This window comes from Myotis daubentonii, chromosome 2 (genome assembly GCF_963259705.1).
Source record: "Myotis daubentonii chromosome 2, mMyoDau2.1, whole genome shotgun sequence".
NCBI lineage: Eukaryota > Metazoa > Chordata > Mammalia > Chiroptera > Vespertilionidae > Myotis > Myotis daubentonii.
The window spans coordinates 13,199,627-13,221,839 of NC_081841.1; the positions used below are offsets into that span (position 1 = coordinate 13,199,627).

The 22,213-nt window shown below is 38.3% G+C and overlaps 2 protein-coding genes across 9 annotated transcripts in view; one reads left to right on the top strand and one right to left on the bottom strand.

The window, feature by feature from the left end:
* Positions 1–7,028, top strand: part of APPL2 (adaptor protein, phosphotyrosine interacting with PH domain and leucine zipper 2) — a 43,250-nt gene extending 36,222 nt beyond the window's left edge. For 3 of the 4 annotated variants that reach the window (XM_059681783.1, XM_059681780.1, XM_059681781.1), the window contains 7 exons: positions 301–459; positions 596–648; positions 2,147–2,321; positions 3,531–3,567; positions 3,754–3,894; positions 4,623–4,670; positions 5,915–7,028. In XM_059681783.1, the coding sequence (XP_059537766.1) occupies positions 301–459; positions 596–648; positions 2,147–2,321; positions 3,531–3,567; positions 3,754–3,894; positions 4,623–4,670; positions 5,915–6,049 (748 nt within the window). In that variant the 3' untranslated portion in view covers positions 6,050–7,028. The remainder of the gene's footprint in view (positions 1–300; positions 460–595; positions 649–2,146; positions 2,322–3,530; positions 3,568–3,753; positions 3,895–4,622; positions 4,671–5,914) is intronic. The other variant, XM_059681782.1, reaches the window with a different exon arrangement.
* Positions 7,029–10,569: 3,541 nt separating this feature from the next.
* The window catches only part of WASHC4 (WASH complex subunit 4), a 67,203-nt gene continuing 55,559 nt past the window's right edge, over positions 10,570–22,213 (bottom strand). For all 5 annotated transcript variants that reach the window (XM_059681776.1, XM_059681778.1, XM_059681777.1 and 2 more), the window contains 5 exons: positions 21,492–21,639; positions 18,328–18,424; positions 15,293–15,489; positions 14,886–14,985; positions 10,570–12,788 (listed from right to left, as the gene is read on the bottom strand). In XM_059681776.1, the coding sequence (XP_059537759.1) occupies positions 12,721–12,788; positions 14,886–14,985; positions 15,293–15,489; positions 18,328–18,424; positions 21,492–21,639 (610 nt within the window). In that variant the 3' untranslated portion in view covers positions 10,570–12,720. The remainder of the gene's footprint in view (positions 12,789–14,885; positions 14,986–15,292; positions 15,490–18,327; positions 18,425–21,491; positions 21,640–22,213) is intronic.

A 22,213-nucleotide genomic window follows, 5' to 3' on the forward strand; every position in this document is an offset into this window, starting at 1 on the left:
TATTTAGCTATAACCCCTGCCCTCAAAAAACTGTCTCCCAGGGAGACAGATACCAACAGGAAACCAGTTGTAATGCGATGAGCAGGACAGCAGTGCAGAACGCTCTGCAGCAGAGCCACCTGTAGGTAGTGGCGAGATCTGAAGGATTTCAGCCAAGGAATGAAGTTTTCCAGAGAATACTTGTAGAATGGTGTGAAGGCCTGACGGAAGTCTCCATCAGCATTCAACATTATTCACTGGATTGTAAAGGCATAGGATTAAAATGGATTTATTTTTCCCCTCTTCTCTCCTATACTCCAGCCAGAACCTGGAAAATTCAGAGGTGAAAAATGACAGCACTGTTCCCAAAGCAGCAGTCAGTGTACCTGAAGCTGAAGAACTGATTGCGCCTGGAACACCCATTCAGTTCGATATCGTACTTCCTGCGACAGAATTCCTTGATCAGAACAGAGGGAGCAGGTATGTGCCGCGGGAGGCCTCTGGGAGAAATGAACATAAACATGGCCCCTCCAGAGGCTGCGGCCATTCTGCCTTAGAGCTTAGTGCTAAGTGTCCCCGCACTGACCTGAAGTGACTCTGACTCTGCTCCCCCCAGGCGGATGAACCCTTTTGGTGAGACTGAGGATGACGCATTCCCAGAGGCAGAAGGTACGTGGTGTTTGGTATACTTACTCTCTCCTCCGCACAGTGGCCAGGGCACTCAAACAAGATGTGACATCACGTTCTAGAGAGCGGGGACTTGAAATATGTTCGTTGTTCTCTGAGAACTCATTAGGACTTGGGTACAAACTGACGGGAAGCTGTTGCACCGCTAGCCACATTCACACCTTCCGCCCTCCTGCATTGAAAGTTGCCCAAACTAAATTTGGTGTCAATTACAAAAACAAATTCAGAAGATAAAATGATCGCCTAAAAATGCAGCCTGAGTCACACGTGTGCTATTTCATTTCAGAAAACCAAAACCACAAATCATTCCTTCCTGAATTTTAAGATCACATGAATGTTATTGGTTTAAATTCATATCTTGTTTGGTTTACATCCCGATGTACATCAGAACATACTCAGTTGAGCTGACCATAACCTCCTGCTCCACAGAGAGGACTCGAGTTCCCAGCCAAGGCAACTGAGTAGCTAGAAGAGCTGGAAAGACCTCATTGAAACCCAGCGGCAGGACTGGAGCCTGAGAACACCATCAGAATGAAGTGCCACTTACTTACATGTAAAAGGAGGACTTGAGAATTGGCACTTCTTAACCCTTTAGGCAAAAAAAAAAAAAAATGTTGCCTCAAACCTCTTCTCCACTTATGTCTAGCTGACTTTTAATGCAGTCCAGTTTATGAACAAAAATTTTCAAACTTGTAAAAACGCTTCATATGGGAGTAACCATTTCAGTTATATTTTCCTAGGTTATTTTTAGGGGCTAGGATACTAATGGGAGGGCAACTAGGCAAAAAGACTTAGTTTAAAATGGTAGGTAAATGAATTATTCTGAGAGAAAAAAAGAGCTTTTAAACTGTCTTCATGGTCTGCCAGTTACTTGCCGTCATTGAGTTTTGTCAGGTGATACAGTGTCATCAGGAAGCCAGTACTGGAAGTTCAGGGACTCAAATAAGCACACTTAGTTTGCGATCTCCATTCGTTTGTGGAACATATCACTGCCCTTCAATCATAAATAAGACCCAACGTCAGGTCTTATTTTCTTCAAATAAGTTTTCTTTTATAAGAGGACTTAATCCATAGGCCAAAGGAAAGAATTTCTGTTGTCCAGTGGAAAAAGCCTTTTTTCAGAGAAGAGATATGGTGCATATACTGCCACCTTCGTGTACGCACCTAGGTTTGGTGCAGGAGGCTGTTTACCTGGTACCATGGTCTTAAGACCATGGAGAAAAAGCAGGGCTTTTTCTAGTATAAGGAAGTAGTTCCAAACAGATAAAGCGTAGACAACAGGAAGGAGATTCAGAGCTTCGGCAGTGTGCGTGGGGCTTGTAAAATCAGAGTATTCAGAGATTTGGGTGGAAAGCCCTCCATAGAAAGCAGACCAGTCCTGAGTTCTGGCAGCTGCGCTCAGACCAGCAGCCCTGGTGCTGGGTGCAGGTCAGCAGGCAGGACATGAGTGTGACCCTGAGCAGAAAATGCTCTCTTGCAGATTCTCTTTTGCAACAGATGTTTATAGTTCGGTTTTTGGGATCGATGGCAGTTAAAACAGACGACACTACCGAAGTGATTTATGAGGCGATGAGACAAGTGTTGGCGGCACGGGCTATTCATAACATCTTCCGTATGACAGAATCCCATCTGATGGTCACCAGTCAGATGCTGAGGTACATGCGGTTTCACTCTGACTTTCTTATAGCTTCCTCAGTCCCCTCTGAAGGCACGTTCCCCCACCTGCAGCTCATAACTAGAGCATTTGGTTGGATTAAATGTCCATTTCGATTCTGTAAGATGTACTGGGTAGAAGATGCTCCCTTAATGATAATCTAGGAATTTAGTGGTGGGTGAATCCTGTTGTTTATAAGATGGCCATCATTTTAGAGTTACTCTCTACATCTCAGAACTTGAAAATGGAAGGTGTGTTGTTTTGTTTTTGTCATTTCTGAGAATACTATTTGTAAATAACAACAATGAATATAGGACATAAAACTGCCTGAGATAACTAGACCACCACAAGAAAATCTGCTCAGTATTTGTTGGACTGAAAGTAAAGAAATTAAACTACCTGGTTTGGGGGCTCAGGCAATAAGGTCTTTATGAACATGGCAAACGACGGTCAGGACATGGTTAACTGTAAGAGGCTTCAGGAGCTGCGCTGTCCAGTTCTGTAGCTACAGGCAGCCAGTCTGAACTGAGATGTGTTGTCAGTGTAAAAACAGGATATAGCAAATCTCCAAGATCTCGTCCTGACCCCGAGAAAGAATACAAAACATCTCATTAATTTAATATTTTAGATTAAATAATGTAAATGGGTGCAGGAAAAATGTATGTATGAGGTTTACATTCTATTTCTATAGGACAGCAGCATTGCATTAGCGCCAGAATGGCTGGGCTTATTTCCGGCTTTGGCATTTACTAGTTGTATGACCTTGGGCAAGTTATTTAATCCCTGTGCCTTGGTTTCTTCATCTGTATCTACACCTCCTAGTGTTGTCATGAGGAATAGATATGAAACATTTACAACTGCAACTGGCACACAGAAACTGCTCAGTAAATGTTAGCTTCAAAAAAGTGAACTGGGTGTTGGCAAAAATCAGTCCTTTTCCTTTGTTATAAACCTTGTAAGAATTGGCTTCTTAAGAATAAAACTTATATTTATTGACAGCTTTTCTCCAAGTATGTCCTGGATCTTTTATAGGCATTGTTGGTTCATTGTTCTTATAATTTCCACACAAAAAATCAGAGCAAATATATATAAAAACACTGAGAAACTATACTGCATCAAAGAACACTATTAAAAAAGTACAGAGACAGCCCCACACACTCTTCTAAGTTTATCCAACGTTTGTGACATAATGTATCTGTTAACATTTCAGGTTAATAGATCCTCAGACTCAAGTATCCAGAGCCAATGTGAGTATCCTCACACTTGCCAATTTCAGTGATTACTTCTATTCATCTTTGTAACCACCTTAAACACAAGTTAAATGACTGCCACTAATAGTGCACTTTTTATGACTTTTTCCATGGAGGATGACATTGTCTGTTGTTTAGTTCCAGTTTGTGGCGTGATATTCAGTCTATTCTTTCTTTTTCCAGTTTGAGCTCACCAGTGTCACCCAGTTCGCTGCTCATCAAGAAAACAAGAGACTGGTTGGCTTTGTGGTCCGCTTGCCTGAATCCACAGGCGGAGAGTCTCTGAGCACATATGTTTTTGAAAGCAACTCAGAAGGCGAAAAGGTCTTATTTTTTTCATCTTAAGATTCCATAAGATCTAAGTATAAAAGGAAGCTATTTAAAGGGCATTTTTTACACCACTGCCTGGATACTTAGTTGATTATTCTCCAAGTCCCCATTGAGTTTAGATAATAATACCTCCTAGGAAGGCCCCACTGAAAACTGCCTGGAAGTAAAATTTCCCTCGGGTAAATACGTATTAACTAAAATAGACTGAACACAGAAGAACTTTAATGCTGAGTAATAATTGTTTAGTAGACCTACCAGTAATTGTTAAAAGCGGTTCCCCTCAAAGCAGAAGTTACAATCTAGTCTCAGAGAGCAAACCAACGGAGCAGACATCAAGAAAGTACATCTAAACTGTTCTCTTGTTTAGTAGAAAAACTTTGTGACTGCATTCGCTACTTAGAATTAATCAAATTTAACCAGTCCTTTTAGCAAGTGCCTGTTTGCCACTATATGTGTGAGCATGCAGTGGCTAATGTGGCCAAAAGAAAAAGGGAACAGCATCCTGTTAAGAATTTCAAACGCTGGAGTAATTTCAAGTTCCACTGGCTGGGTATTTTTTGTACGCACAGATTGGCAACAGGAGACCAGGGACAGTAGACACTCATGTTGACATGAGTAGACAGTGACCTCATTGTACTTCTATAATCACATTCTCCCCACCCCCCTAAAATTCTTTATCCTTTTCTACCTTTGCCAAACACCACTTTTCTTGTGTTTTGCAGATATGTTATGCTATTAATTTGGGAAAAGAAATCAATGAGGTTCAGAAGGTAAGGTCCACTTTAGTGCTTTGTTTAGCAGCTACTCAAAAGATACCGACCTATACATGTCAGGGTGTCGCTCCAAACGGGAAATGATGCTCACTTGGCAGTGTGGTCAAGTTTGGGATTTCCTTTCTATGCATTCTAACCACATTCTTAATTGGCAACACGTGTGGAGTTCTTAAAAACATCACTTCTGTAGCTCTTGCTTTACTTATTTGTTGCTTGCTGCTGTTGCCTAGATTTCCTGTCTTTCAAAGTAGGATGACACAAGCTTAAGCATCTATCATGTGCTCCTAAGCCTTGTTCCTTAGTGGTCCCAGGCCGGCAGCACTGACACACATCATCCAGACTTACTAGAAATGAAGATTCAGACCTCCCTGTCTTTCAGCAGCTTACAGTCTCATTCACCCAGCAAGTTTTTAAGAGCCCCATTTATAAGAAGAAAAACCCTGGAATTAGAGCAGTGAGCAAGACGATCAGTTCTAGCACTGGAGGGCTTCTATGAGTTACTGTCCAGGAGAACTTTCTGCAGTAATGGAAAACATGTAGCTCGAATGTGGCTAGTGTGACTGAGGAACTGGATTTGTAAATTTTATTTAAATACTAACGTAGCTAGTGAGTACCGTATTCCTATGGTTCTAGTCTACAGGGAGGGCAGAAGGACCAAGGACTGAGACTGATGTACATGAAATGACAAGCACTGCAAGTTCGTATTTTATGGTCTAGACCAGATGTTGGCAGACCTTTTTTGTAAAGGGCCAGATAGTAAACCTTTTGGGCTTACTATCTGTCTCAATGACCTCAACTCTGCTGTTTAACACAAATGCTTCCAGAGATAGTATGGAATGAATGGGCATGACTGTGTTCCAAAAAAATGTTTACAAATACAAGCCAGATGGCCATAGCTTGCAAACTCTTAGTGTAGATTAAAAGAGAGAAAACAGTGAAGAGACAAAAGACAAAGATATGTTGTGAGGGAAGTCCTCTTTGGACTCTTTCTGGGAAGATTATTATGACTTAGCTATGTAGTGATATTTTTGGCTGAGAGGAAAACCAAGGCCTATTAGATTCTAGGAATAATGTAATTGAGTTTTTTTCAGAGAAGCAAGGAAACCCACCTGAAGGCACACACATGGGCAAGTAAGAAGGAATAAAGCTAGACAGACTACAGAACATGAAGCCAAGCCAAAGGGGTGCTAAGTGCATTTTAAGTGTTTTCTTTTCTCCTTCTTAAACTCCCATAACTTCAGGATCCAGAAGCATTGGCTCAATTAATGCTGTCCGTACCACTAACCAATGATGGAAAATATGTACTATTAAACGATCAACCAGAGGACAATGATGGAAGTCCACGCGAAAATACAGGCGCAGAATCTGAAGCATAACTCATGCGCTTTTGGGGGAAGAGCACCCAAGGAGAGCTACCTCCTTAAGGGTTTTCAACTTCTCTGATACACAGGCACACGAACTGATTTCAGAAAGCTGACAATCGCTTATGGAATGGACTCTCGATGCCTTGGTACTGAGACTTGGGAGGGAAACAGTAAGAAATGGTTGACAACAGTCCTACCCATCTACAAATGTTATTTTAGGTGCTTTGTGGTAAGTCCTTTTCTTAGATTATTATTCAGCGCTCAGATTGAAAGTTATGAGAAAATGCATCGTTCACTTTATTTGAATGTCATCTTTTTTCAGTTTCCAGTATCCTTTTTTAAAAATGGCAAAAGCCTAGATTTATAATTAAACACTAAATATTTCCTATTAATATACTCTATTTTTGTATTTTACTTAATAAGCTTTAAGTGCCTGTCATTCTGAAAATTGTATTTATAATCAAGCTTGTCTCATAATTGGACCTAATAAGCATTAATCTGTGCAGTTAGGTGCCGAGCCCTGCTCTGAGGCTCAAGCACTAGCAGCAATGCAGGTCTAGTTTTGATCATTGTTCCAGGCATCATGCAATAAAAACTAGCAGATGAGTACCACAAAAGATATTCAGTTTTACAGTGGATCCTTAATGAACCAGCATTCAGAAGTTTACGATCCTTTAGATGTTACTGTTTTTATTGGTGGATCACCATGAACAGCTCTGCCAGGTCCTGTTTCTTCTGAGCCAGAGCCTCCTCAAGGAAGGGGCCAAGTAATTTTAAAACTCACTTGAAGAGCAGTTGGTTTAAAGTTCCTATTTCCACTCTGGCATCCCAGCCCACTCCACCATTCCCTTCTACCCATGAAATAAGTATAATGATCTTGAATTGGTACAGTGTGTTTAATTATAACCAAGTTCAACAGAATGTTATTGTCTTTGTAATAAATTAACCTAGCAATAAATGCTAGCAAATAAATCTATCGTTCTGTTTCTTTTGCTTTTTGTGGTTATTTTCTAGAACATCCCTGGAAGAAAACTAAAGTTGGTTTTATAGCTTTAACAGTTTTATTTGCAAAAACTAGGGCAGAATGAAATCACAGCAGAGAGGATGACTATCAAAAAATACCTATATTCAACCTGTGTAGAGTAATGGGATCTCAATGCCAAGTTTTTAACAGGTGTTGCTTTTAAAATGATGGGTTAATAAAACAATTTTTGCAACCCCAAATTAAGTTAATGTTATATAGGATCCATCTGAGGAATCCACTTCTACAATGTGTACCATCAGAGACATAGTGAGCTGGTCCAAGTCAGTATGAAATGACACACTAATGCCTTACAACATACATATCATAATGATGTCAGGTCAGAAGTTCTCTAACAGGCCGCAAGAGCCACAGTCCTCTGAATTTCTTTTTCTTGCTTAGAACTGTTCGAGTGGGAGGGGAAGAATCTCAAGTCATGAACAATGCTGGAAACTAAAATCAAGCTTTAAAAAATAATTTTTGTTTAAAGAAAGAATGGCTTAACAAAGCCACAAAGCATGCAAATCCTAAGAAAAGCATGAAGACTGAATTTCAGTACAGTAAGACTAATCACAAAAACACCTGAGAGAATGAAAACAAAAAATTAACTGAGCTTATTAGCAAGCATGACCCACAAAACATTAGTATTCAGAATACACAATTGGGATAGGACAGTTTCTTCAGTAAACGATCTTGGGAAAACTGGACCACTATTGTATACCACACACAAAAATTAAGTCAAAATCAAGACAATATAAAATCTGAAATCATAAAACTCCTAGAAGAAAAACAGAATAAGCTCCTTGACATAGGTCTTGGTGGTGATTTTTTAAAATCTGACACCAAAGCAAAAATAAACGAGAGAGACTGACTACAGATTTTGCACAGCAAAGAAAATCAACAAAATGAAAAGACAACCTACTGAATGGGAGAAAATATTTGCAAATCTTATCTGATTAAGGAGCTAATACCCAAAACATATAAAGAATTCATAAAACTCAGCAGAACACTCTGGTTAAAAATGGGCCACAGATACATGAAAAGATGCTCTACATTATTAATCATCAGGGAAATGCAAATCAAAAATACATTTCACAACTATTAGAATAGCTATCATCCAGAAGGGAAAAAAAAGCACTGGTGAGAATGTGGAGACAAGTGTTATTGGAGGGAATGTAAATTGGTGTAGCCACTATGGAAAACCGTATGGAAGTGCCTAAAAAAAAAACCAGAACTACCAAAAAATCCAGCAATTCCACTCCTGGGTGTTCATCTGAAAAAAAATAAATAAATACTAACTTGAAAACATCTGCACCCCCATGTTCACTGAGGCATTATTTACAATAGCCAAGATATGGAAACAACCTAAATGTCCATCGATGGATAAATGGATTGACAAACTGGTATACCTCTACGAGAGAATAGTAATAGTCTCCAGCCATTAAAAAATTAAAAAATGAAGTCTTGCCATTTCCAACAACATGGATCTCGAAGGCATTATGCTAGGTGAAATAAATCAGAGAAAAACATACTGTATAATCTCTCATGTGGAATAAAAAAAATAGGTAAAGATGAAAGCTCATAGATACAGATTGATGGTTACAGTGGGAAGGGAGAGTAATGGGTGAACTTTCTGGTTTCACTTACATAAGTTGAGTTTTTAAAATCTGATTCATTAATGTTTTCCCCTCATTTTAAGGATGAGAGCATTGCTATACAACAGTGATGGCGAACCTATGACACGTGTGTCAGAGGTGACACGCAAACCCTTTTTTGGTTGATTTTTCTTTGTTAAATAGCATTTAAATATATAAAATAAATATCAAAAATATAAATCTTTGTTTTACTATGGTTGCAAATATCAAAAAATTTCTATATGTGACACGGCACCAGAGTTAAGTTAGGGTTTTTCAAAATGCTGACACGCCGAGCTCAAAAGGTTCGCCATCACTGCTATAGAATGTTTCACTACACACAGATCTTACATATGTGTTCTAGAATGTATAATCCTTGAAGATGATCCCAGAATTAAGACATCAGATAGATACTGATTGAAAAATAAATTTCATCTACTCTCCTGAGTATGTCATGTCTCCACTAATGGGAACTGGAGCTATCAAGTAAACCAGGTAGTGAAGAGCCAAACTATTAAAATAGAAGAAAAAATTTATAAACTTGTCCATATAGACTTACTACACTACATGTAAGAACTTACCATATGAACAACTCCAACTTTGCCATCACCATCTCTCAGTTCACAGTCCTATGACTTCACTTAATCTCTACAGATTTCCCACTTATTCTGGATTTTGTTTTTAACTGAAATCTTTGGCAACCTGTTAAACTGTTCCTAACATCTAAAAACCTTTGTGAGGTTTTTTTTACTGTAGCATTAAAACTTTCTTAAGAAATGGAATACCGTCAGTCTAAAACTTACTCAACTTTAGCTGGGAAAAGAACTAAAATTATTAAAACTGGTTAAAGTCTACCTTTTAACACTTAGCCAACCCAGCATAAAAGAGAAACATGATGATGTCTGTGATGGTATTATCTCATCTTTCTCACAATCTTAAAAATGTAATACCTCAGAAAAAGAACATCAATTAGACTTCACCGAGGACAGTTTCTGCTGTTATTTAAAAGGCTCGTGTCTCATCTCCAGCCTAATATTTAAAAGGCACTCACTGCTCTGGCTGGGTGCGCAGACGGAGCATAGTCCCGTACACCAAAGGGTTGCAGGTTCCATCCCGTCTTTGATTCCTGGTCAGGGGACTACAGGAGGCAACCAATTGATGTTTCTCTCTCACATCAATGTTTGTTTTTTCTCTCTCCCCCTTCCTCTCTCCTTTAAAAATCAATGAAAACATATCCTCAGGTGAGGATTAAAATAAAAGGCACTCAATTATTGTTTTAGTTTGATTCATTGTTTGCAAATGGCATCTCAGTTATTTCTAACATTAAACACTGCAAACTAATGATCCCTTCCCAGGATTAGGATTTTAAGTTAATCGTGTAAGTTCTTTTTATATGAAAATAGCAAGCAACAGAAAGATCAAGAAGGTACAAAGGAAAGAAAAAAATAGTCTTCATTTGGGATGCACAGAGAAGAGCCAACAATAATCATACTTCAAATTCCTTGCCTATGTGCATGCAAGTATTTTTTTAAAGGTAGAGTCCATATACTTTACTAGATTAAAGGGACTCTAAAAAGGTTAATGTTATATATTGTTTTAAGGTATTTAATTTTGAGGGGAGAAAAAGATTTTTAATTTTGGCCTGGCCTGCATGACTCAGTGGTTGAGGGTCAATTCCCGATCAGGGCACGTGCCCTGGTTGCAGGCTTGAACCCCAGTAGGGGACATGCATGAGGCAGCTGATCAATGATTCTCTATCATCATTGATGTTTCTATCTCTCTCGTCCCTTCCTTCCTCTCTGAAATCAATAAAAATGTATTTTAAAAAATTATACCTATTAAGATATTTAATTTTGAACATAAACATCCAGGGGAAGTACATTTTTGAAATTACATTTATTGTTTTATTATACATATTGTATTCTATTAGAACTGAGGAAAGGGGTGGCCCCACTCCAGTAACAAACTTGCCATCTTTTACAAAATTTAATTAGAACTGACAGTGTTATGGTTAGCATTTAATTCCTGAGATTTTGAACATTGTTTTCTGTGAATTTACAACAAATGCTCACACTAATTTTAAATTACAGTATGTCTGGAAAAAATGAAAATAGCATTAATATGTTAGCAAGGAAAACAATCATCCAAATGTGTATATTAACTTAGGCATGAAATTCAAGCCCTGTTAACTCAGCACTTTAATAACATTTAAATATACGTAATCTTTTCAGAGATTTTACTTCAACTATGTGAACTTACTATAATTTATCCAGACTGTAGTGACATTATTTTGACTAAAGGCAAAATAATAACCTATCACTTTCTTCTCAACTGCCAGTACCCATACAGTCAGCATGTGAATTCTATCTAGGATGGATAAAAAACTGACATGTGGGGATAATGCACAAAGACACCTGATTCTCTTGTAATTACATTTTCTATCCCTTTTATATGAGATGATTTTAGGTTAGAGAAAAAAAAACCCAGAAAAGCAATACTTGCTACAAAATGGTGACTAATTTGACAGAATCCAATGCAAGATCATTCATATAAACATTTACAACAATGAAAATATAAATTATTAATTATGCAGCATGCTTTAGGGCCACTTCTACAGTTAGAATGAATTACAAATATTAAATGCCTTTAGTCCATTCTCTGTCCATAATTCGGTAAGTCACGTTTACACAGTTAAAAAATATATATTTCCTACCTATTCATTTCTTCTGACTTTTAAGTGAAAGCGTTTATCTTGGGCTGGGAAAACAACCCTGACTGTAACCGTGAATGGAGGGGGCATTGTACACCTGTTCCAAAAGCTGGAAATCAAACAACAAGGTTAGAATTACTTACAGGATTTACCTGAAGAAATGCTTCATAGGCAAGTGCAATGGAAAATCAAACATTTCCCAAAATGACGTTAGTATTACATGTAAAGTTTTAAACTTCCTTGTTTTCATTGTAAATGTATGAGTTTTATATTAAAAGATTATAGGCCATGATTAATAACCATTTAACTATTAACTGACATAAAGCTTTACAAAAATAAATCTAGTAGCTTGCTGGGAGCTAAATTTACTCAAAATCTTTCTATATTTTTAAAGCAAATGATTTATTAGAAACTTTATTATCACAGTGGTACAGTGCTTAATCTGATGTCTTATATTATACTTGGTTTAAAGAAAAAGTCTGCCCAAGCCATCACCAAGATTTCAGTTCAACCTAATGAAGAAGAAACCTGAGTTTGGATGTAAAATAAGCAATCATTCATTTTTCTCAGGTATCATACATGTGCCTTCAACCCAAAGTGAAGCTTTAAGCAGAACTCTATGGCTTTATCTGAATTTTCTTTCATCCTGTGTATGAAGTAAATCTTAAATTTAAAGCGGCTGTTAGAGGTTAAATGTTCTCAAAGCAATGTAAACTGGTATAAAATGTCTCACCAAGACATCAGTAGCTCTTGTGAATCCCATGAAATTAACAATGAAATCAGTTTATATTGTACATAAAGGGTACATAACACACTGTGCCTCGTCTCCAGTATCAACTCCATCTTCATACAGTCCTTTATAATATTGGTATGTATGCTTCATAAATTTCAGGCTCAATTCCTTTTGTTTAAACATGTATTTACTGGCTGTACATAGCATATGCATTGAATTTCCAATGACTGGACAAATATGAATCAAAGACCTATGCAAATACAAATTCTAAACATTCATGTAGATTACAAGAGATCTGAGGTGGCAGTTTAGGAATCTGGGTTGGCCCTTTTATAACTCCACTTCCTAGGCACATCTGGCCTAAAGTCCAGGCAAAAATCCAACTTTAAAATCTCACTCTCAACCTTTGAAAAGTTGACCCTTTGGAAAAAGAATGGACTTCTCCTTAGAACACTGCCTTAAAGAGTCCCAACATATTTCCCAGAGATGTGGCCTAGGAAACACTTGGTTAGCTTACTAACATCCATGCCAGTGGCAATAGTAATGACATTCCCATGCTGTCACGGGCACCGCATACCATCAGTATCATTTGACAACACGATCTGCAGACACAGTGCTGTCAGACAGGTCTCCATTGCTTGTTTTAGTCTCTTCTGGAAGCATAAGTGAAAAAAACAACGGACATATTTATGTTCATGAAAAATTGAATTAAGTAAATAAAAATTGAGAAGAGCTGTATTGCTAAATTTCAAATTAAGAAAATGTTGCATCTATCAAATATTTCTCTAATATCACAAATTATATCTAGATTACCTTAATTTAAAAAAAAAAAGAAGCTAAATATTGCAATTGTCATGTTTTGACTGCTTCTTAAAGGGAGTATAGATTTGTGAGAGACCAGAACAGCATCGGGGGTTGACAATGCATGTATGAACTGCTATTACAGTGTAGGCTGTTACAGAAACATGGCTGCAAATTCATTATAATACTGTCCAGACAGGGTAACTTATTTTTGTAGTTATAATTTACTTTTAAAATCAATTATTATGATTGTGATAAAATGAATTCCTGGTTTTCAGTGTAAAATGTCACATACACATATTTCTTTAACAGCGAAAAACTATGTGACTAACGTATTCAGCAACTATGACTTCATCCTTGAGCAACCTTTAACTAAAATAGAACAATCTAGGCACATGAGTGATGTACATCAACCAGAAAGAACCCAAAGTTCCTTAAGTCCAGAGCAAGGTGTTCCACAGAGACTAAAAGGTTTATTTGTTTTGCGTTAATGCTTTAGGCTTTAAAGTATATTAAGAACTGGAGACAAGGTTCTGGCATCATACAAAGCCAACTAAATTCTTCCAAATGGCTTTGTTAAACATTATCTTAGAACCAAAACGTAACATATACATATTTTCATTTAATAAATACTATCTTCCAGGTAACAGCCTGAAATAATTTTTCAAAAACAATTATTTACTCAGTCTAGATTCCAAAAATGCCTGTGTATGCTCCTTACCAATAAGTATTATTTAACTTATGGGACTAAGACTGTTGATATAGTGGTCTATCCAATTCAATCACCTCTATTCAATGTGAAAAAAGAAATTGTAAAATTTGACAAAATAAGATTAATTAAAAACATCTTATTTTATGAAATATACGTTTTGTTTTGATTTATTAAATACAAATAAAAAGTAAAAGAGAGCAAACATGAAAACTTTCAACTCGGTTACTTACTATACCTAATTTTGAGCTTCCAAGTGAAAAGGAAAACCTAAATTATGTAATTTCCATGAAAAAAAGGAAACATCCATTCCTCAGGGAAGACAACTGTTCCTAAATTTCAAATCTGAGAGAAATGTCTCATGGTGGTTGGGGGAATGGTGTCCTTAAGTATGAAACACTGAGCAATGTTCTTAAACATTAAAATATACAGATTGAGAAAAGAAAAAAAAAATCATGGATATGAACAACAAGGGGTTGAGGGGAGGTGAAGGGGAGGTGAAGGGGAGGTATGGGGGGATAAATGGTGATGAAAGGAGATTTGTCTTGGGGTGGTGAACACACAAGACAGTGTACAAATCATGTGTTGTGGAACTGTACATGAAACCTCTATTATGTGTTAACCAGTATCACCCCAATAAGTTCAATAAAAAGGAAAAAAAACATTAAAATATATAAATACTTTCCCATTGTCCTGCATAGAATACAATGGATAGAATCCTTTCCTAAATGACTCGAGCTCATTGCAATGACTATCGGTGATTATGTCTGTATTACACTCTGACTCTCCAAGGCTGGCTATGGAGAGCAGGAAGCCCTGCCTGTGTCACTAAATGGCCCCTGCCACGTTAGACCTTCTTAATCACCACCTCATTCAATGTCTAGTTACCAGTAACTCTGACTCGAACAACGTTTAGTGTTTCCCCTCCAAATTGTTCCTTCTCACTGATACAGGGTGAGGGGTGAAAGATAAACAATAAGCTTGTTAATTTTATTTAAATTAAGAGATGAATAAAACTGAATATTGAGTTACTCCAGAATGAAATATATTACTATGGCACTTTCTTTTCAGTTTCACAAATGACCTATGGAGGTTTTATTTTTTAAAAAGACATTTCTAGTCTGTGTTATTTTTCAAAAGGTAAAAGGAGCTAGAAGTCTGACCAGATAAAATGGGAGATTAGTGTCTACTATTAAGGAAAGATCTGTTGGTTTTTCCCAAACGTAAGCCACTCACTGACCTTCCTTCTCTTTCTTTTCTTGGTTTTCTTCAGCTGCAGTCTTGTCAGCTCTGAAGAAAATTCTTGCACTGCTCAGTGAGAAATAGAGCAACTCAAATTCCTAAGTAAATAAAAAAATTTGAAATAAAAGCTGAAAATGCTTATTATAAGCAGAATATCCAAAGCATATTTAATGTCTTTTTTATTATTTCTAAAAAGCTCCAGTAAAAATCATAAACAAGAAACTGAACTAAATAACCAATCCACTTTTAAGATCTGAGTCAAACGGCTTCCAAATACCATTCATTTTAAAATATATTCTAATTACCTCTATTCATCTCACTTATTAAAATGGAGGTTTTCATATGATTTATGTTTTTTCAGATATCAAAACATCAGAGCAGATTTAACTATTACTCTTGTCTAACCTGTAGGTAGACATCCAGTCGCTTCTGGGTAAGATTCATGGTTTGCAGTAGTTTTTCATCTTGACAAGCTGACTGCACATTCTGTTGTTTAGCAACTGCTCTTATTTCCTTCAGGTACTTCTCTCTAACAGACTGGAACCAGTGAAGTGAGTCAAATTCCCGGTACTGATCCAAAAGCTTTAGAATGTAAGCCACACCTGCAGCCATGAGCAAAACCAAAGCAAAATACAATGAGTATAGAAGTTGTGTTGACTCTACCAATAACTACTGCTAACATTAAGCTAACCATTTTGAATTAATTCTCTTTTAAATTACATTTTACAGCATAAGTGAGTAATTCTAGAAATGTGGCTTAATTCCTCCTAAAAAAAAATGTGCAAGTATAAAAAATGAAAAGCAGGTCAAGCAAGAAGAAGAAAAAACGGACATGGCCAGCCATGAAAATCACCTGGAAACAACATATGGCTGTGCCGGGAGCCGGTCCATCCTTGCTGTTTCAAGGGACCTGGCGTATATGGCATACGGTTCTTAATATGTTTGCTCACCTTCTTGGCGCTGTGTTTTAACCAAGGTCACCTCTCCGAGAAAGGTTGCTTCCCCAGGTAGGGATTTTCCCCTGAAGTTAGGGAGGGAATAAAACCCCTCAACTAAGTGCCAGGCGGGTAATTAATCACTTTAACTATGAACAATCATGCTTAAGCTACATAATCTTTACTCCCTGGAATGGAGATAAGAAATGCCCTAACCTTTGTAATAGAGATTGATAGGATTGAATCAACTGGTATAAATACAGATGTAACAAAACAGCAAGAGACAGAACTTAGAACACAGAACTTAGAACACAGAATTTAGAAGACAGAACTTAGGAGACAGAACCTAGGCACAGAACCTACACAGAACGTTCTCTAGAGACAGAAGAACTTCGCTGGAGAGAGCATGGCAAAAGATCCTGGACTGAACCTGACTACAGAAATTGGCAAGAGAACCTGACTAGAACCTGGTGACTGAACCTGGCTGGAGAACCTAGTACAGAACCTGGCTGGAGAACCTAGCGAGGGAACATGGCTACAGAACCTCGCTGGAGATCCGAAGCAGAACCTCTCTGGAGATCCAGACCAGAACTTGGCTGGAGATCCAGGCTAGAGATCCTGGCTAGGCTGCTGATCAACTGAACACTGTCTCCGTGTCATTCCTTCTTCGCCGACTCCGTCCACACCTTTGGGGACCCCTGGACCTGCTGGGGTTGGACCCCGGCATCTGGCGCCCGAACAGGGACCCCTAGGTAAGCGCCCCGCACTCGGGACGGATAGGACTCCACCATAGGAAGAGGGTGGATAGTCTTCACTGACTCCGTCCACACCTTTGGGAACCCCTGGAACAGGATTCCCCTAGGTAAGCCCGCCCCCCCCATTGAGAACCCCACACTCGGGACGGATAGGACTCCACCAGGGTACTGCAGACCCCCCTATAGAGGATAAGTAGGGTAAGAAGGTGGATGGTACAGAACTTAGATTGAGAAGATGTGCCATACTGAGTCCAAAGAAAGAAGACTCTGTATTGATTCTTAGATTGAGAAGATGTGCCATACTGAGTCCAAAGAAAGAAGACTCTGTATTGATTCTTAGATTGAGAAGATGTGCCATACTGAGTCCAAAGAAAGAAGACTCTGTATTGATCTTTAGATTAAGAAGATGTGCCATACTGAGTCCAAAGAAAGAAGACTCTGTATTGATCTTTAGATTAAGAAGATGTGCCATACTGAGTCCAAAGAAAGAAGACTCTGTATTGATCTTTTAACACATATGCTTGCTAGCAGAGGAATTAAGGTTACTCCCAGTCAGACAGAACGTTTTATACAAGAAGTATGTCCATGCTTTTCTGAGGAAGGAAAGGTGCCGGAAAGGTAAATGTAGAGGCATGGGAGAAGGTAGGCCCAAGGAGCCTTATCCTTAACCCCACTGCAGCCTTTCCACCCCGGGAAAGTGCAGGATTGGCAAGTTCTCCCTGGGGTGATAGATCAGGACTCAGGTACAGGTAATAGCGGAAAGCGCCAATCCTACTCTTAAAATGGATACAAGAGAGCATTTGGGGTTTTTCTTTTTAGTGCCTGCTTTTAAAAAATAAAAAAGGGGGAATTTGCCGGGAGCCGGTCCATCCTTGCTGTTTCAAGGGACCTGGCATATATGGCATACGGTTCTTAATATGTTTGCTCACCTTCTTGGCACTATGTGTTTTAACCAAGGTCAGCTCTCCGAGAAAGGTTGTTTCCCCAGGTAGGGATTTTCCCCTGAAGTTAGGGAGGGAATAAAACCCCTCAACTAAGTGCCAGGCGGGTAATTAATCACTTTCACTATGAACAATCATGCTTAAGCTACATAATCTTTACTCCCTGGAATGGAGATAAGAAACGCCCTAACCTAATAGGATTGAATCAACTGGTATAAATACAGATGTAACAAGACAGAAAGAGACAGAACTTAGAAGAGAGCCAAGAAGACAGAACCTACACAGAACCTACAGACAGCAGAACTTCGCTGGAGATCCAGACCAGAACTTGGCAGGAGATCCTGGCTGGAGATCCTGGCTAGGCTACTGATCAACTAAACGTTGTCTCCGTGTCCTTCCTTCTTCGCCGACTCCGTCTACACCTTTGGGGACCCCTGGACCTGCTGGGGTTGGACCCCGGCATGGCTGTAAGGATGGGAAAGTTCCACTGCTAACTAGACAATGAAGGAAGCTACTGGGAAACCAGGAAAACTAAACACAAGATGCTAAAACTGTAAATAAAGCCTAACTTAGTCCAACTATACTAAGTGGTTAGCAATACTAAAGGAGCATGAAAGATAGTTACAAATTACGAAAAACAAGTATCAAGCAGATGACCCAGCTAAAAAAAATAAACCGTAAATACTGCTCGTGAAAAACAAATTTACAAAGAGAACACAGATCTATTCTCAAGCAAATCTCTCTAAAAATCCAGCATAGGTGAACATAAAACAACAAGTTTAATGGGAAGACAATTCCATTAAACTTACCCATGGCAAAGCCATCATCAGTAAAAGCAGCTCCAATTTTATTTTTTTTATTCAATTTCTCCTTGCAACTAATGGAATGCTCTACGAAGTTGAGGGTCTAAAAAAATATGACAACATATTAGAAAAACAACTGTGCTAAATATCTTCAGAACTTAATTAGTAAAACAGAGATTTCAATAGGTATAAATAGGGTCTCTTATGGGTTCCTGTCCTTTTGATTTGAAACATTTGCCTCAGATAAAGAGCCTCTTGGAGAGGTCACAATCTGTGCAAGTATTTCTCTCAGCAGCTCTTTTTTCTAAGTTCTTTAACCAAGAGCCCTCCCCTTCAATCACTGCTTCCCCAAGCACACTGCCTTTAATATCATGCAGGTTTTACACAATAGAACTAGGAGGCTTGAGAGGTTCGGTAACTGGCTATACTCCAAGTGAAAGTTGGGTTCAAAAAACTAGGCCTGCCTTACTTCAAAGCAGCACTCATAAGCATAGCAGTTCTTACTCCTGCCCACCCAATTCATTCCAAAATACCATTATCATATTCTTGGGTAAAAACGAGTAGTAGTCATTTGGGTAAATGAATGCCCCAAAAGAGCACTTCCCTAAAATTCAGCTCTAATACTTCTCTAATCTTATCATTTATGCAACAAAGATTTGCTGATGCTTACTATATTCAGTAATTACGATTACAAAATGAATACTATCAAAAAGTTCACGCTCTATAGCAACGCTCTCAGCAATGTCAGACATGCTATATATCTTGCAGTGCCCAATACAGTAAGCCCCTAGCTCGTAGAACCAATGAGCACTTGAAATGTAGCTAGTAAAACTGAGGAAGTGGATTTTTTATTTTATGAAATTTGAATTAATTTAATTAGTTTAAGTAGCCACTTATATCTACCTACATATGGTAGCACAGCTCTAAAAGGATAAAGAGAGACCTGTTTAAAATTATGATACAGTGTGATAAGTACTATAATAGCTTAGGCTGGAAACAAAGAATCAAGTTTCACTTTTAGTATTGCTTATAAAACTTACTTGGCAATTAACTACATATTTGCGAAACCTTTATCTACTGTTATTTTAGCAATCTCATTTATGTTTGTCTTTTTTCTGGGATGGATCATAGACTCAAGCACAAGAAGTGTCCTATACTTCTTTGTAGTGCTCTTAATCCACCTGGTTTTCTCCATCACTAACTAAATTCTGACAGCTGCCCTGAAAACTCCACTCTTCCCCAGACTCTCAATGATTCCCCATTACTGTTTACTACGGCTTGAGTATACTGCCTTCAAATTTTAAAAAAATAATGGCTTGAACTCATCCTAAGGTAATTTACACTGTTATCAAAGTATAACTAAGACAGGCTCCTCCAGTTTGACACTAACTTAAGTTGGAAACATAACACTTATCAGGTAAATATGGACATTTTTGCTATATGATAATTATTGTGATAGAACATTAATGATAAATGTATAAAAAACAGAAAATTCATGAAGAAAAAAGCTGCCAATAGACCATCAGCTACTTTCAATGGCTATAACATGCAAGAAGATATGTGTAATTCAGGCAGCAATATAAAAGTCATTACTCTTAAAGTTAACCAAAAGCTACTAGTATATCTGATTAGTGATATTTAGATTTCAGATCTATCCATTTTAAAAGCAGCTTTATGTAAAAATTTTTAGGGAAAAATAACTCTTACCACTAATATATACTTCTCTAATTTCTTAACTCCATTTTCCCCACTGTAACAATTGCTTTTATAATGCAATTTTGGGTAACTTGAGCTATTTTAGATGGAAACTATAGAATTAGAATAGAACACACTAAATACCACCGGTGGTCTGTGAGGTTCAAAAGGTTGGCAACCGCTGCTATCTATACTAATAAAAGGATAATATGCTAATTAGACCAGACATCTTCCAGACATCCTTCCAGACAAAGCCACAGTGGCGGGGGCCAAGGCAGAGGCAGTTAGGGGTGATCAAGCAGGCGAGTGGTTAGGAGCCAGTGGTCCTGGATTGTGAGAGGGATGTCCGACTGCCGGTTTAGGCCCGATCCCGCAGGGACATCCTCTGAGGGGTCCCGGATTGGAGCGGGTGCAGGCTGGGCTGAGGGACCCCCCGCCCCCCAGTCCCTGTGCATGAATTTCATGCACCGGGCCTCTAGTATACTATAAGGAAGCACTAAAAATTTAGTTTAGATGTTAGTATTTACTACTGAATAGTGAGAAGTTGTCCTCTAACACAATGCTTTTAAGAGATGTGGCAGAGCCCAGCCATTGTGGCTCAGCAGTTGAGCTTGGACCCATGAACCAGGAGGTCCTGGTTTGATTCCCAGTCAGGGCACATGCCCCGGTTTCAGGCTTGAACCCCAGTAGGGGACATGCAGGAAGCAGCTGATCAATGATTCTCTCTCATCATTGATGTTTCTATCCCTCTCCCCATCTCCCTTCCTCTAAAATCAATTTTTAAAAATTTTTTTAAAGAGATGTGTTAGAAATAACTTCACGCTGTAACATGATGTAATTAAAGTTAGTCAACATTAATCACTTAAAATGCTTATGTGATATAATTCAGCCCCAAAATGATATATATGTAATGGTATACACTCATGTAATTTAAATCACACTAAGTTTCTCTAGCAGTTATCTATATATATAAAAGCCTAAGCAACCGGCCGACCAGTAGCTATGATGCGCACTGACCACCAGGGGGCAGACACTCAACGCAGGAGCTGTCGAGCTGTGGTGACTTGGCAGCTGCGGTTCTAGGGTGACGCACCCAAAACCAGAGAGGAGGGAGCCCGATTCCGGGGTGCATCACCCAAGAACCGCCCTCTCACAATCCGGGACCCCTCAGGGGATGTCGGAGAGCCGGTTTTGGTCCAATCCCCACAGGCCAGGCCAAGGGACCCCACCGGTGCACAAATTCGTGCACCAGGCCTGTAGTTAACAAATAAGAATCTATTTTAACTATAAATAAATCTCATTCTGCATAGCTAGTAAGTAAAAACTCTAGGCCATATTCACTGAAATCACATTTAGTTTTATCTACAACCAGAAAGGCAGTAGTAATACAGTCTATGTGCATTCTCTGCTGCAAAAAAATTAGATCTACTTATTAATACTTTTAAAAGTTCATTTTAAATACTAAAAATACTCACCAGGGGGGGGACAATGATATAGAAATTTCGGAGATGTATATTCTTTGGCCTTCGAAATTCTGGTGCAAAAACATCTACAAGCATTTTGAAATACTCTGTGCCTTCAGCAGAATTTCGTGTGTGATCACTGAGGACTGAATCCAAATGCCTAAAATGCAAAAAATTAGTTGGTACCTTTCTCAAAAAAAGGTGTGACTTTTTAAATCCATCTCTCATCAACTTAAATAAGAGCATGCAAAAGTACAAAATATTATAAGACATTTCTAAGTAAATTTTCTTAAGAGTTCAGAATGAATTCATTTTCTGACCAAAGCTGATCAGTATTATTTAAACTTAGTCCCTAAAATAGGATATGTAGGGCATCTTGCAGTTGAAATAGTTTGAGTTTTGTATTTCTTCTTCCGACAAGGAGCCCTGTAGAACTCCATTTCATTTAAATAGAATGCTCTTCATCTTAAATCCTGTCACTAATGCTTCTCCTCTACAATTCCTTACCTCAACTGAAACCTTGTTCTTTTTCAAGAACTTAGAATCCTATTCAACCTTCAGAAATATCAGCTGCTTTTTCTCCTGCATCCTTCATGTAGAGCTACTTTCAAATCATATACCATTTTCAAATTATTATCCCCCCAGCATTAGAAGGTAAGAAATCTCTGAGACTCACATAATCCAACTATATCCAACTACCTAACTACTTCCTCCTGTAGGCAGGCATCTTTACT